The sequence below is a fragment of the Anastrepha ludens genome, chromosome 3 (assembly GCF_028408465.1).
Source record: "Anastrepha ludens isolate Willacy chromosome 3, idAnaLude1.1, whole genome shotgun sequence".
NCBI lineage: Eukaryota > Metazoa > Arthropoda > Insecta > Diptera > Tephritidae > Anastrepha > Anastrepha ludens.
Window position 1 is genome coordinate 501129 of NC_071499.1, and position 13480 is coordinate 514608.

The following is a 13480-nucleotide window of genomic DNA, read 5'->3' on the forward strand; positions in this document are numbered from 1 at the left end:
TGCGTAGGTTCGAATATCCGTACATGAACATCAAATGATTGAAAATTTTTTCTTTAATTACGGCCGCCCCTCGTCAGGCAATGGCAAATCTCCGAGCAGATTTCAACCATGAACTTCAATCATCATTGATTTATTAATTTTTATTATTTTTCAATTTGAATTATTTAAATTAGATTTTTTAAATTGAAATCAATTGTTGCAAATTATTGCAATGAAACATTTTCCAAGGATGTATTCTAAGCTCTACTATATTTATTTGGTGCCAAATCATTTAAAAATGATTCCATACTTGTAATTTTCCATACAAATTATTTTTCTAAATATGCGACGAAAAATATAGAGCAGTTTCTATCTATGTATGTAAGAGATTTTATCAGCAAATACAAAAATTAAAATGTATGTTTATTAATAATGAAGTGATTCGAAAACAATTGACGTATACTCGTATACATAGGTACAAGTATCTGAAGATACACATGAATATAGTTAATTGCAGATATGCATCAAAATAAAAGTATTACATAATCCAATTGCCTTTTCAAAGATATATTTTACTTCAGAAGCTTGTCTGTCTCTAGTAAGGCATTTGGCTTCTTTTTGAAGCCACTTAATAATTGTTTCAATTTAATAATGGCTTCCCCCGGATTCAGCCCTTTCGGACAGGTATTTGTGCAATTCAAAATGGTGTGGGAACGATAAATACTAAACGGATCGCGTATTTGATTCAACCGCTCCTCGGTTATATTATCTCGCGAGTCTATAACCCATCGATATACTTGCATTAACACTGCGGGGCCCAAATATCTATCCCCATTCCACCAATAGGACGGACACGCTGATGTGCAGCAGGCACAGAGAATGCATTCATATAAACCATCTAATTTTTTGCGATCGTCTATGTGTTGCAAATACTGCGCCTTTCCTTTGGGCTCTTCAGCATCACTTTTACGTTGTAACCATGGCTTAATAGAGCGGTATTGATCATAGAAATGGCCTAAGTCTGGAACGAGATCTCGAACAACGTACATGTGTGGCAATGGGTAAATTTTCAGTACTCCAGAAGATTTTTTGTCAATTTTACATATACAAGCCAACGTATTAATGCCTCCAATGTTCATGGCACACGAGCCACAAATTCCTTCTCGGCAGGAACGTCTAAAAGTCAATGTTTGATCCACTTCGTTTTTTATTTTTATTAGGACATCAAGGACCATAGCACCACATTTGTTAAGGTCTACATTGTAGCTTTGAAGACGCGGGCTTTTTCCTGGCTGCCAGCGATATATCTGAACTTCCTTCATAAGGGGAGCAGGCTTAGTTGAGGGTGCAGCCAAAGTTGCTTCTTTATTCTCCGCCTTCTTTAAAGACTGCTTGTTTTTAGACAAACCAGATTTATCTGGTGGCTTTTTGCTTGAGTATTTGGCCAAGTTATGCCCATACACGGATTTCCCATATATTCGACAACTTTTTTGGAGCAATCTTAACATTTGTATAGAAATGCGTCAAAAATTTATTTAATAATTTTATTGTCGGTCTGCTTACTGTGGGTCTACTGAAACTTCTAATAAATCAAAACATAAATTTCAGTACCTACCTAAAATTTGTTAAAACTTCATTTCGATAAAACCACGAAAACTTTAAATCTCTTATTTTGTTCGGTTAATTTAAACCAAGCAAATGTAAGGGAAGAAAAGGTTAATATGTATAGTATATGTACCTATTTCATGCTTACTTACATAGAGTACATATAAAGACATGCGTTGACAAGAAGAGGAAGAGAATCAAACGGGCTGTTATAAAGCATCCTTGCGACAATTAAGGGGGGAGCCTGGTTTATAAGGTCAAAACAATCAATTTTTTTTTCGTTTTAAGCGATTCCTAATATATTTCAGAAAATTCACACAAAGTTGCAGAGCCTAATTCTCAATATTTCCGTAGATACAAAGCCAAAGGTAGGCGAGCGTTAGGTAGTTACGCTGTGCCCGGACAGCTATAGTACAAACTTTATCTTCTTTTCTCGACTTTTCATTATTATGATTTCTTTGAATTCGCGTACATGAATGAAAAAAAAACTAATGAACCTTTTGATATGAATCATAGCTTGTTCCCTTCAGTATTAAATTCTCTTCTATTTGAACTAACAAAATAGATAAAAAAAAATGTTTCAAGATTTTTATACCAAGTTGAATTGAATTTTTTTTTTTATAGAAAGGCATTTTTTTCTTTAAAACCTCCAAAAAGTTGAAATTTTGGAATTTCTCTCAGTGTTCTTAGTTCATCTAGAATAAAAAATCATGATAATTAGAAATCCATTTGAATTTTTTGCTTTAGATAATAATTACGAGCTGTATCTTGTACGCCAGTTGGAAACTCCAGCGTTGCAGCGCTCTACTAATTTCTATGTTAAACATTTTTTTCAACTTATTTTAACCAGTACACAAATTTTTTATACTTTTAAAATGTTCATTAAAAGATAGAAAAAACTTTGCAGTGCTAAATTAATTTTTTCCTTAAAAAAAAAATCGTAAAGAGATGCAATTTTTAGACCTCATAAACCAGGCTCCCCCCTTAAATAGGCTGAAGAAACACAAAAAGAGTTTTATTAAATTCCTTTGTTTATTTTTCTCCGCCTTAACATAATTTTCAGTCAAAAAATGTTATTATAAAATGTTGTAAAACGGCATGTGACGCATGCACTTTCAGTTAAACTAAAAACTTAAAAAATACAAACAAGAACAGAAAAGATACTAGTATTATAGAATATTTTTGTGCAGGCGCATATTGAAAGTAAAGCTCAATATAATTATTTTCAGCGTATGTACATAGATCAATTGCAAAGTATGTATTAAAAGACTATTAAAACAGTAAGAACATTTTGTCGGTCACTAAACCTTAAGAATCTATTAATGATTCATAAAACTTAAAGCGTATATTTCTTTTGTCATTGTTCATAAAAACTTTTTACAAGCTTAAACGCGCGCTTTGAATTAAAAATAGCTTACTAATATTTATACATGCAAATGGCTGCTGCAACTTTAGGCGATTGCAAAGTTTTTAACACATACATAGGCAGATGCACTATCTATGTATGTGTTTGTTTATACACGAAAGTACTTTGACAAAGAAAATTATGTTTATTCCTTTTTGTCATCAGAATCCTTGTACCAATCCTCGCACCCAGGCACGTTCTCCGGAGCATCACACATCTCTGTTTCTTCATTATATACTTCACCCAACTGACAAGCGAGGTCTCGGGGGTCTTCGCTATTCAAACAGACGTGGAATTTTTGGCAATCTGTTGGATGGGGAAACTTCGGATGCGTAACTACTTGGCCTTTATCGTCATTTTTTGGTCGATCTTTGGGACAAACGAAACCACTGGGAGATTTTTCTGTTAAAAGGAGGAATAAATTTTATTAAGTTAGAAAAGTATGTCACTTAGGATGGCATAAAAATCATTCAAATATGTAGGCATATATGTACATATATATTTGTGCAAGGTAAAAGGAGCCTACTTCAACGCAACGGCATCAGTTGTAAACCAAATTAAATTGCGCTTGGCAGCTTCTAATGAGGACATGGATTTTCGTCTTGTAAGATCGAACCCACAAAAAAACTCTTCAAGCCGCTATGATACATTTTTCAATTGGATCAAGACTTGTAAGAAATTTGGATAGTTTGGATAACACCATCCTTGGAATAAATTAAAAAGAGGCTGTGGGATCGAGTAGCGGTTAATTACATTTTAAAAGTAAACGAAAACAATTCGAAATATTACGAGATTTTCCATTTTAGAGAAATCGTCACAAGCCGATTTAAACTTAACTTAACTAGTAGAATAGAAATACGTTACGATACTGTAATTCTGAGATTAATAGTTTATGCAAAAATAAAAATTACATTTTTGACGTTCAGAAGTGCGATTTCGATTTCAAAAGGCTCTAAGTATATTACATACAAATGTAGTAAGAGCAATAAAAGTTTTACCATGTATACCGATTTAAATAGAGGCCATTTTAAAGTCATGTGGAATATATTTGCGAAAACTTTAAACAATATTTTTAACAAGACGGTTTGCTCTTAAACACACACCCAAGTCTTTTCTCCATTTGGAACGTATTATTTTATAGTAATTACCCTATTTTATAGATTCGAATTTGTTTTATATTATAAACCAAGAGTGGTGTCTATATCAGTTGCTGCACATAGTTTTAATGTGCATACACTTTTTGGTACCATTCAAAGCAACTTATTTAATTTTTTTAAGCTTTTTGTGCACTTTAAGCATTTTATTTTATTTTGTCTGCATGTCATGCTCCTGGAGAGGCACATACTAAACAGTATTCCTCATTTCCAACTTACTCTGTGGCGCTTCACAACCCTCGCGTTTAGCAGTATCCGGCCAAACACAAGTTCCACCAAATTCATCAAAGTGCAAGCCAACAGTACACTTCATTTCTAATGCATCTCCATCGATGCAGTTGTAGAAAATATCACACACGGAAGAATCAGGATGTGCGAAGAATCCGTTTTTACGAGGACAGAATTTTGTAGATTTTGGTTCCTCTGCAATTTATAATAAATTCATACAATTTTGTAATTAATATTATTTAATTAATTAAAATGAAAACAAATTTCTAGTCCTAGTTCTTTAATGTCTGACTTGTGACTATAAAATGACTAAATAAGTAGAATTGTGTTTTAACTTACGTAGCTCAGTTCGGTCTCCACAGTCTACATTAAATGGCTGATCACATTTGTTGATATGCCTGTTGAGAGGATCAAATACTAAGCCATCGGGGCAAAGCTTTTCTTTCGCCACGTCATCATCACATTGGTAGTATTTATCACATTGCACGTCATCGGGGAATTGGCCATCCGGTTTGGGACATTGGAATGCAGCTTAAATGGTAAGTAATAATTTAAGTTAGTAAATTGCAATAACCTAAGCACTTGATCCAACTTGATTGAGAATCAAATATGAAATATGTGTTAACACATTGTGATCGGTCAGGTGAACATGAATGTCTGTTTGTCACCGTGGTGCAATGCTAATAAAATGGGACCAATAGGGAACCGAAAAAATATCACTTTTCTATTTTGAATATTCTATGGGTAACCGATGACTGACGTCAATTAGAATAATGTGCTCGGGAATAATTTGCAGAGGAAACGATTAAGCAATTATGGTTAACTGATACATACACGTATGTTCAGGAGGCGTAGCTGACCCTTTTTCGGCAGGTCTATCCGGTCGTTTTTGACCTAATTGATTTTAAATATAAGTATTCAGCTCATGATCTTAGTCGCTAACGCTTAATTTCTAGATTCTGAAGTCATAATTGTATTATCCTTTTGCAATAATAATAATAATAATAGAAGTATGCAAATTAATTGTGTGAAGTGTTCACTGATATCAGTAGTTCTTAATGTGCGGATATTATTCGATAGATTGCATTCGCCACCAGTAGGAGGGAGAGTGAAATTCTCCTTTCACTTACCACGAATATTAAATCACGATTATGTTTCGTACGTCTAAAAACTAATTGATTTTGAAAAGATTTCGAGAACTTAGTTCTTCGGAATTTGAACTTACCGAAATTCTACAATTGAACCACAGTTGCTGTTAAAATACTAATGACTAGCAATACTAACAATAAAACTACTACGTATTTGAACAATAACTGAAAATGCAATATTAATGGCAAAAATACATCTAATATTCCATGTACATACATATATCACCGTGAAAGGTTTGGCAAGGTCTTTTCTCCTATTTGCGATGGTCGTTCTGATGACAGTTTTTAAAATACGCTTTTTTAAGGCAGAAAATACAAGTAAGATACACTCAGAGATTTGGTATGTGACGAACCCAGCTTCGACTATAGCCCCAGTCATATAGTGACAATATACAAGTATAAGTGTGTGTTAAATTATGAAAGTGTGCGGCAAAAATTACGACAGCAAACTGGTTTCAACTTATTTGCAACATTCATGTGATGATAAAGATGTGTGCACACTTAACGAGTTGTTATTTTAGCTACGAAGATACGCTTAATTATGTGCATAAATACCGATATATACGTTTGTGTTCCTATATCTTCACTAGTAAGCGTATTACAGACACATAAATTATGCATACATCTGTTTAAATTTTGTTTTGAATTATGCTTATGCAAATTTCTTGGCCATTTCTTGTTAAATGGTAAAAAGAGGACGTTCAAACCAGTTCCTGACTTTTAGTTTAACTTTCAGTTTCATAATCAGTATGGCATAATATACAAGTACATAATATCAAGTAGTCCAAGGTTATATGACACGTTGCAAAACTGAGTCAAACACCAAGTGTTTAGTATGTATGCATATTTATATATACACATGCACATGTTCCAATAAACATCTTTTATATCGCTTTTCTGGAACACCTTGATACCAATAGAGGCATTTCGTGATATTATTTATTCCTCGTGCATTGTCCTATATAATAGCTAGCTAAACTTGTCTAAAGACTTAATTTTCCCGTTCATTTCGAAAAATATTCGGACAAATTCGAATGACCGTTATATGCACATACTTTAAAACTGAGTAGGAGCATTTGGAGTAATATATATGGGTAATTATGCACCCATTTTATATTAACTAGCCACTCGAAGCAAATTTGTCTGTTATAGCTAAATAGGTCACTTAAAGATTAAGAAGATAGTTATATGTATGTATGTGCATAAATCACTCACTTTCTGCTGCAACACAAAGAGCCAGAATACCCACTGCCAAATATAAGAAGTGTTGTTTCATTTTAAAAAATATTGGCTTGAACCTTTTCACAATTCTTCACAGTTATATACGGTAATAGAAGGAGAGTTATGTCGCCGTTCTTCTGCACCTGACGGCAATTGGATAAAAACTATTTTTCTTTGTCCACGATTCACACTTTTGAAGACTTGCATCGGCTATAGCCATGCTAATTTACAAACCAGTTGGCCATCTTTCTTAGTTTTAGTGCCGTGTGGCTAAGCAACTTAAAAATCCAGTTTATTAAGAAAATGAACAAAGGGGAATAAATATACAACCAAGAAAGCAAGTAAGTACATTATATTCGAAGCGCACATACAATTTTGCGGCCATATATGCTTGTACATACGGGCATTTCCATTGCACAGTATGCGACATTCCTAAGCCTATAGAGTGGATTCGATTTTGCAGGAAGAGAAGTGACTGGAAAATAATTGGTTTCCTGAAAAAATCGAACTCGTTCGAAGCATTTGTTTTTAAAATATCGAGCAAAGTAAGGACATGTAAAAAAATATGCGAATATTTGCAAATAATAGGGGTGTTTTTGTATTTCTTACAGTAAACCAAATATTTTTCCCTTACAGTCCCTCACATTTAAATAAAAACAATCCTTAGTTCATTTTATATTGAATAAAGTTGTATATTGCACGTGGCCTAGCGTACGCGACAGATTTTTCTGTTATACTATCCTCAAATACTTATGAAATAAATATCTACACACATATGCATGTATGTATGTATGCCTTATTCTTTTTCGGTACTTCTTTAATTTTATTTCACCTTCCTCCAACTCCTCTCTGTGCTTCCACTTAATATGATAGCTGATTTTAGTTATTTAAATAAAAAAAATTATAAATGTCAAGTGGACCCTGCCACTTTTATTTAAATAAAAAATTAAAAAAGGCAAGTGGTCTCTTATACATTTAGTTACCTTTACAGTACTTACAATATCGTACGTTTCGAACTTTAAAAGGTTATATAATTTTTATTATGACAAATTATTATGCCAGATTTTTCGCTTTTAACTTTTACTGTGAAACACTTGCGACAGGTAAAGTACAAATGACGTAGAAAAATAATGTTTTTGCACTACGTACGTGACCTAAGGATACCATCCAAGGCAAAGTAAAAAAGTCACCATTAATCGAACTCTATATTTTTTACCTCTCTATCTAATTTTAAAGTATGCTTGTTTAAAATTTGTCGAAAATGTTTTAAATCTGATATTAAACTCTGATATTAACCTGTAAATATCTCTACATAATAAAATTTGAGTATTTTCGCCTGTTATCTGACCTTGAAAGTCTTTTTATTTGTTCAGTCGTGTTTGACACTCTTGTGGAAATGCCCATGTTTATGTACATGTGGTCGGATGCGTATACTTCGACAACATTGATTCAGAAGACACCATGTTAATACAAGGTCTGTCGTAAAAGTTCCCGGACTGCATACATTTTTCTCCTATAACCGTACAATTGGGTCAAAATTTTATATTTGGTTTACTTGAAGCTGAATAAGTCCAATGGGACAGTACTTTTGAACCATCAGTAGAAAAATGAGGCTTTAGATCCCATATTATATTTTATCTTAAACTCGGTTAAACTCGGACGTATCGCTTGGTAAAAAAAGCGTATTGTGGTGATTGATTATCTTATTTCTTTATTTTCCAGTTATTTACCAGTGGCTTAACAATTTAAAGAAGATCGGGGAGTTTTAAAGACGACGATGGTCCAAGATCTTAACAAACTTTTTTAGTTTTATGAATTTCACACTAGAGAGGAAACTTATGCAACAGACCTTGCATTTCAGTTGTACAGTTTGTTAAGGTTTTTCAAATATAAATAAAATATTGTTTTTATTTATGCATTTAATACTGACTTTAAAACCAAATTCACCCAAATAAATAAATTAGTAGGTACATATGTACATATAGAAGGCTAGGTTGAATAAATGGACGGGTTAATGAAGCTCTCCGTGAGCTTCATTAATTTCCTTATTTGAGACAACAATTTTTATTTCTTTTTATAGCACTTTTCGGTTTGAAAAACTTGAATTGCCGACCAAACCTGACTATTGAGTACCACAAATACATATATTGTCAGATGCGATTGAGCAGTGGTAGTCTCTTTTATATTTCAACCATCATGAACACCTAGCAGGGTGTTGGTAATGCTACCGGTAAAGCTGAGCAAAAATACAATTCCGTGCCATTTTTTGTAAACTCCACTTCTGTATCAGTGTTATGCTAAACTGTAACTTCATTTCATTGAGAGATGGTGCACTCTTGTGGACTTTAATTTAAGCTTGGATATCCGTAGAAATACCACTTTAGCCATTTTTAGGGTGAACTTCAGTTTGCAATACAAGGGTGTAGTCAGCTAATCACAAAGGGAGGGTCATTTTTATTATTATTTTTTTAACTTTCAATTTATTTGCAGCGTATAAACAAACAAAAAACTAAATAATAACACATTTTTGCAGGTTTTTTGCGAACTCATCTAAAATGAGATCTTTTAATTCCGTCCCACTTTCAGCAACCATTTTTTTGAAACACATATAAACCTTGAAAGAAAAAATATATTTGGAATAGGTCTCATCTTTAAAAATGGTAAGCTAAATGGTAAGCGAGATTCCGTTTTAGTTGCTCTCAACCATGTCTTTACTCTTCTTAGAGTACTGCAGTTCAAAAAGAGAAATGTGAAAATCACTTCTACTTTTTCGAATGAGCCTGGCGCAAATTCGAGAAAAATTTAATAGTCAACTAATGATGTTTTCTTTTCTCGCAATAATTTCGTTTTCTTTTCTCAAACTGTTGTCCCAGGCGAACATGTGGCCTTTTGTACCTCTAAAAAAATGTGATGATGAGTGTTATTTAGCTTAATTTTGTTTATCTGTAAACGCAAATTTACCCAAATAGTTGGGCGAAAACTTTTTTATTGCAAAAATTTGATGTAAATCGTACTATTTAATTATATTCCATGTATATATTATTATTTTATATTAAATATACATAACATATATACATAAGCTTTTAAGTTTTTTGTTTGTTCTATTTGCATATGATATGCACCACATTTTCACGGACGTATGGCAATATTTTTAACATTGGGGTGAGAAAAGTCACTATAAAATTTAAAACTACTTAAATTCCTATTTGCGATATGAACATGTATAGTATACGATCTGTAAAATGCTCTCAGCGAATTTGAAGGAATCAGCTGGTTTGATAATAATTGATTAGATATGTATGTACTTCTAAAGAAAAAATATACAAGACATAATATTATGCCACTATTCTTCATGGTTCTTAGTCAATAGAATAAAACACATCATTAAGTAACGTCTGATCGCAAATTCAAATGGCAACTAAAGCTTCATTAAGTTAAATTTAAATTTTTAACATTTCATTTTCATAAACAGTGCTTCAGATCTTTCTTTTCCTAAACGAAGTCGCTTTGTATTCAATCTCACACTTTCAGGTATTGATAATTTCTCTAATAACTTTTTTATTCGACGGAAGTTTTGTGAATATTCCGCTCCAACTAAATAAATTCTTGATATTCTAATAGCTCTTGCATACAAAATTGAAATTTCAAAAAAAGTAACACATCGTCGTAGTGTCACTTGCGGATGAATTTGTTAACCACTTGCAACGATTTATTTATCCATCATACATATTTGCTCTAAATTTCAAGCGCGATAGTTATTTTCTTCTTTAACTCCGTTATTAGTTGGCCACTTTCTCTGAATTTAGTCATTTTATAAAGGAACTGTAGAATCGTACTAATTAAGCAAGTTTCGCTATGACGTATCATAATTTTAACACTTTATATATTTAAGTTTTTAGGCTATTGGGTGAGACCGAGAATTCGAACTTTATTCAAAATAAGGGTCATTCTGCACATTCTGCATACATTTGTACGTGGCTATATAAATATAAACGTAAAGTATATTTGTACGTACATACGTCCAATCATGCATTCATATATACTTCACTTCAATTATAAAATGTTTTTCTGTCAGCCCTCCCGTATGATCCCAATACAGCCAACTCAAACGTATTTAGTAACAAGTGCGGGTTTTTAATCAGAAACCTATTAGCATTCTGAAAGGTAACGAATACGTGCAAGTATTGGCATTTAACCGGTATTCGTTGAGCCGCTTTGCCATTCTGAATGAAGGTGTATTGTTATAATTTGCTTACGAATTGAAAGGAACCGTTATTTGATTTCCATTTTTTCCCCTCCAAGTTTCTCATTGCACACTAAGAACTAAACATTCACTATTTAATATTTTATTTGTAGAATTTGTTAATGGATTTATTGCAACTGCTAATTTGAGACTTTCAATAAGTTTTTGAATCTCAAATTTTATTTGTTGGCTTATTAGCGCCGCAATTGATTCAATAATAAAAGGTTTGCTTAGTAAACAACTTTCTCGTTCCCTTAGAAATGTTGAGTACAAGTGGAAGAAAAGTAAAAATTGTAAGAAAATCATTTAATTTTCAACGTTTTGATAAACTAAATAAATCAACTATTTTTGCGTAAAATTATTTCGCATAAACTTTAAATTGTTTGATCGATATCTCGTAAAGTATCGATCACTACAGCCATCCACCGAGAAAATAATGGGTTTCTTTTTCCCCAACCAAATATTTGCGAACTTTTTTCCACCTTAATATAAATTTATGAAATGCTTTGCTGGGGAGATGTGAAAAATTACACGCCTTTATATAAAAGCGTAACAACAAAAAACAATTGAAGCATTAAAATGATTGGTTAAAAAAGCTAAGAAATTTTGGAAAATGATCGAATATGTAAGGCGTTTTAACACTTTTCTGTTTAATCTAAATGAGAGCTAAAATTTATTCCACGATTTTCTTGTAATTTTCTCTGACTACGAGTATCTTTAAAATTTTGTTGTAATATTTGCCGTAACAATATTCACAATGTGAAAATACAAATTTAGTGCTTATCTAAATGTTTGTAACTTTTCAAGTAACAGAATAAGTAGATATATTCTAAATTATGAATTAAAGTAAGCAAATGTTTTCTGCAACGAGTACCGAGTGAAAGACCAATAAGAGTCCACAAATATCGTAGTTTGACTGGAAGAAAAAAGTAAACGTAAAGACGTTGCGTAACCACAAAACCAAAGACATAACTCACATCCGATTATCAAAATAGGCAAACAATTTTCAATATCCTTTGATTATTTTTGATATTGACAAAAGGGGGCCATGTTGAGGGGCTATGATTGATTGCAACATTATAGGGCAGCTGATATGATAAAAAAGAGCGCAAACGACGCGGATATAAATATTTCCCAAAAAATTTCCTAACTTTCTCCGAACGAAAAATGTTCAGGCAAATGTTCAATTAATGAAAACAGTGCGAAGTTCCTATCCCTCTCAACTTTTGAATCTAACAAATAATCTGGCATCATAGCATTTATGTTTTTTTATGAGATGCTTTTTAATGGCAGAAATAACGACGGAGGTTTGTCATTACCTGCCGAGGGCCGAACAACTTTTTCTATCATTTGATGTTCGAACCTACGCTTTTCCGTATGGTAGTCATGCACCAATTCATTCTACGACGACGGCTAGTGTAAAAAAGCATAATTGGTGAATCATATTTTTGTTATATCGTCTCCTTTCTGTGTTAAGCTCGTATCTACAAAATCATAGTTTGCAGTAAATCGATAAAAATGGTTAGAGTCACTTAACTTCTATGAAAAGTTATAACTTATTTGATACGATACTTATTGTAGATACGAGGTTTTTGAATTCGAACATGTAGATACGAGAAAAATCGAAACGCTCTGAAAAAAATTCTATAAACATTATGAACATTGTATGTTTTGTTTTACGTAACAGGAGTGCTAGCTAAGGAGTGTTTTTCACTAAAAATCTCAATTTCGAAAAAAAATAAAGTTACGAGGTGAACACAGAAAGGGGATGATATGCTAACCAAATATGCTGTAATGCATTTCCTATGAACAAATATGCAACACTGCATTGCAAATTACATGTGACAAAACCTGCGCCCACTGCGTCATCATTATCGTTTATGTCTAAAAAAATTGTTATTTCCTGGAATCACGCTTAGCATAAAACATAAAACATTAAATTTTTTTCTCAGCATTACGCTCTTATTTCTTAAGTAAATATTATTATTTTATCAGGCGTGAACTCCTTTCGTAAGAGTGGTTCACGTTCAATGGCAAATGTTTTCTATTGCATTCTTCTCTTCTTCTTAATTGGCGCGATAACCGCTTACGCGATTTTGGCCGAGCTTAACAAAGCGCGCCAGTCGTTTCTCTCTCGTGCTAACCGGCGCCAATTGGACACACCAAGTGAAGCCAAGTCCTTCTCCACCTGATCTTTCCAACGCAGAGGAGGCCTTCCTCTTCCTCTGCTACCACCAGCTGGTACCGCATCGAATACTTTCAAAGCCGGAGCGTTTGAATCCATTCGGACGACATGACCCAGCCAACGAAGCCGCTGGATCTTTATTCGCTACGCTATGTCTATGTCGTCGTAAAGCTCATACAGCTCATCGTTACATCGCCTGCGATATTCGCCGTTGCCAACGTGCAAAGGTCCAAAAACCTTACGCAGAATCTTTCTCTCGAACACTCCAAGCGTCGCTTCATCGGATGTTGTCATCGTCCAAGCTTCTGCGCC

General features: G+C 33.2%; 2 protein-coding genes across 2 annotated transcripts; both read right to left on the bottom strand.

The window, feature by feature from the left end:
- Window positions 1-277: 277 nt before the first annotated feature.
- On the bottom strand, window positions 278-2173 carry LOC128856781 (succinate dehydrogenase [ubiquinone] iron-sulfur subunit, mitochondrial-like). Its single transcript, XM_054092101.1, has one exon. The coding sequence runs from the start codon at window positions 1485-1487 to the stop codon at window positions 552-554; it is 936 nt and encodes a 311-aa protein (XP_053948076.1). The 5' UTR covers window positions 1488-2173; the 3' UTR covers window positions 278-551.
- Window positions 2174-2594: 421 nt separating this feature from the next.
- On the bottom strand, window positions 2595-6933 carry LOC128856782 (protein obstructor-E). Its single transcript, XM_054092102.1, has 4 exons — window positions 6735-6933; window positions 4711-4902; window positions 4363-4566; window positions 2595-3391 (listed from the first exon to the last, which is right to left on the bottom strand). Exons 1-4 carry the CDS (start codon window positions 6793-6795, stop codon window positions 3135-3137), a joined length of 714 nt encoding a protein of 237 aa, XP_053948077.1. The 5' UTR covers window positions 6796-6933; the 3' UTR covers window positions 2595-3134.
- Window positions 6934-13480: the final 6547 nt, after the last annotated feature.

What these genes read in the sequence shown, in the direction of transcription:
- LOC128856781 (XM_054092101.1), bottom strand. Translation starts at nt 1,487, where the DNA reads ATGTTAAGATTGCTCCAAAAAAGTTGTCGAATATATGGGAAATCCGTG.
- LOC128856782 (XM_054092102.1), bottom strand. Translation starts at nt 6,795, where the DNA reads ATGAAACAACACTTCTTATATTTGGCAGTGGGTATTCTGGCTCTTTGT. An exon ending in TGGAGACCGAACTGAGCTAC is followed by an intron (nt 4,567 to 4,710) that starts GTAAGTTAAAAC and finishes TATAAATTGCAG; the next exon opens with AGGAACCAAAATCTACAAAA. An exon ending in GGGTTGTGAAGCGCCACAGA is followed by an intron (nt 3,392 to 4,362) that starts GTAAGTTGGAAA and finishes TCCTTTTAACAG; the next exon opens with AAAAATCTCCCAGTGGTTTC.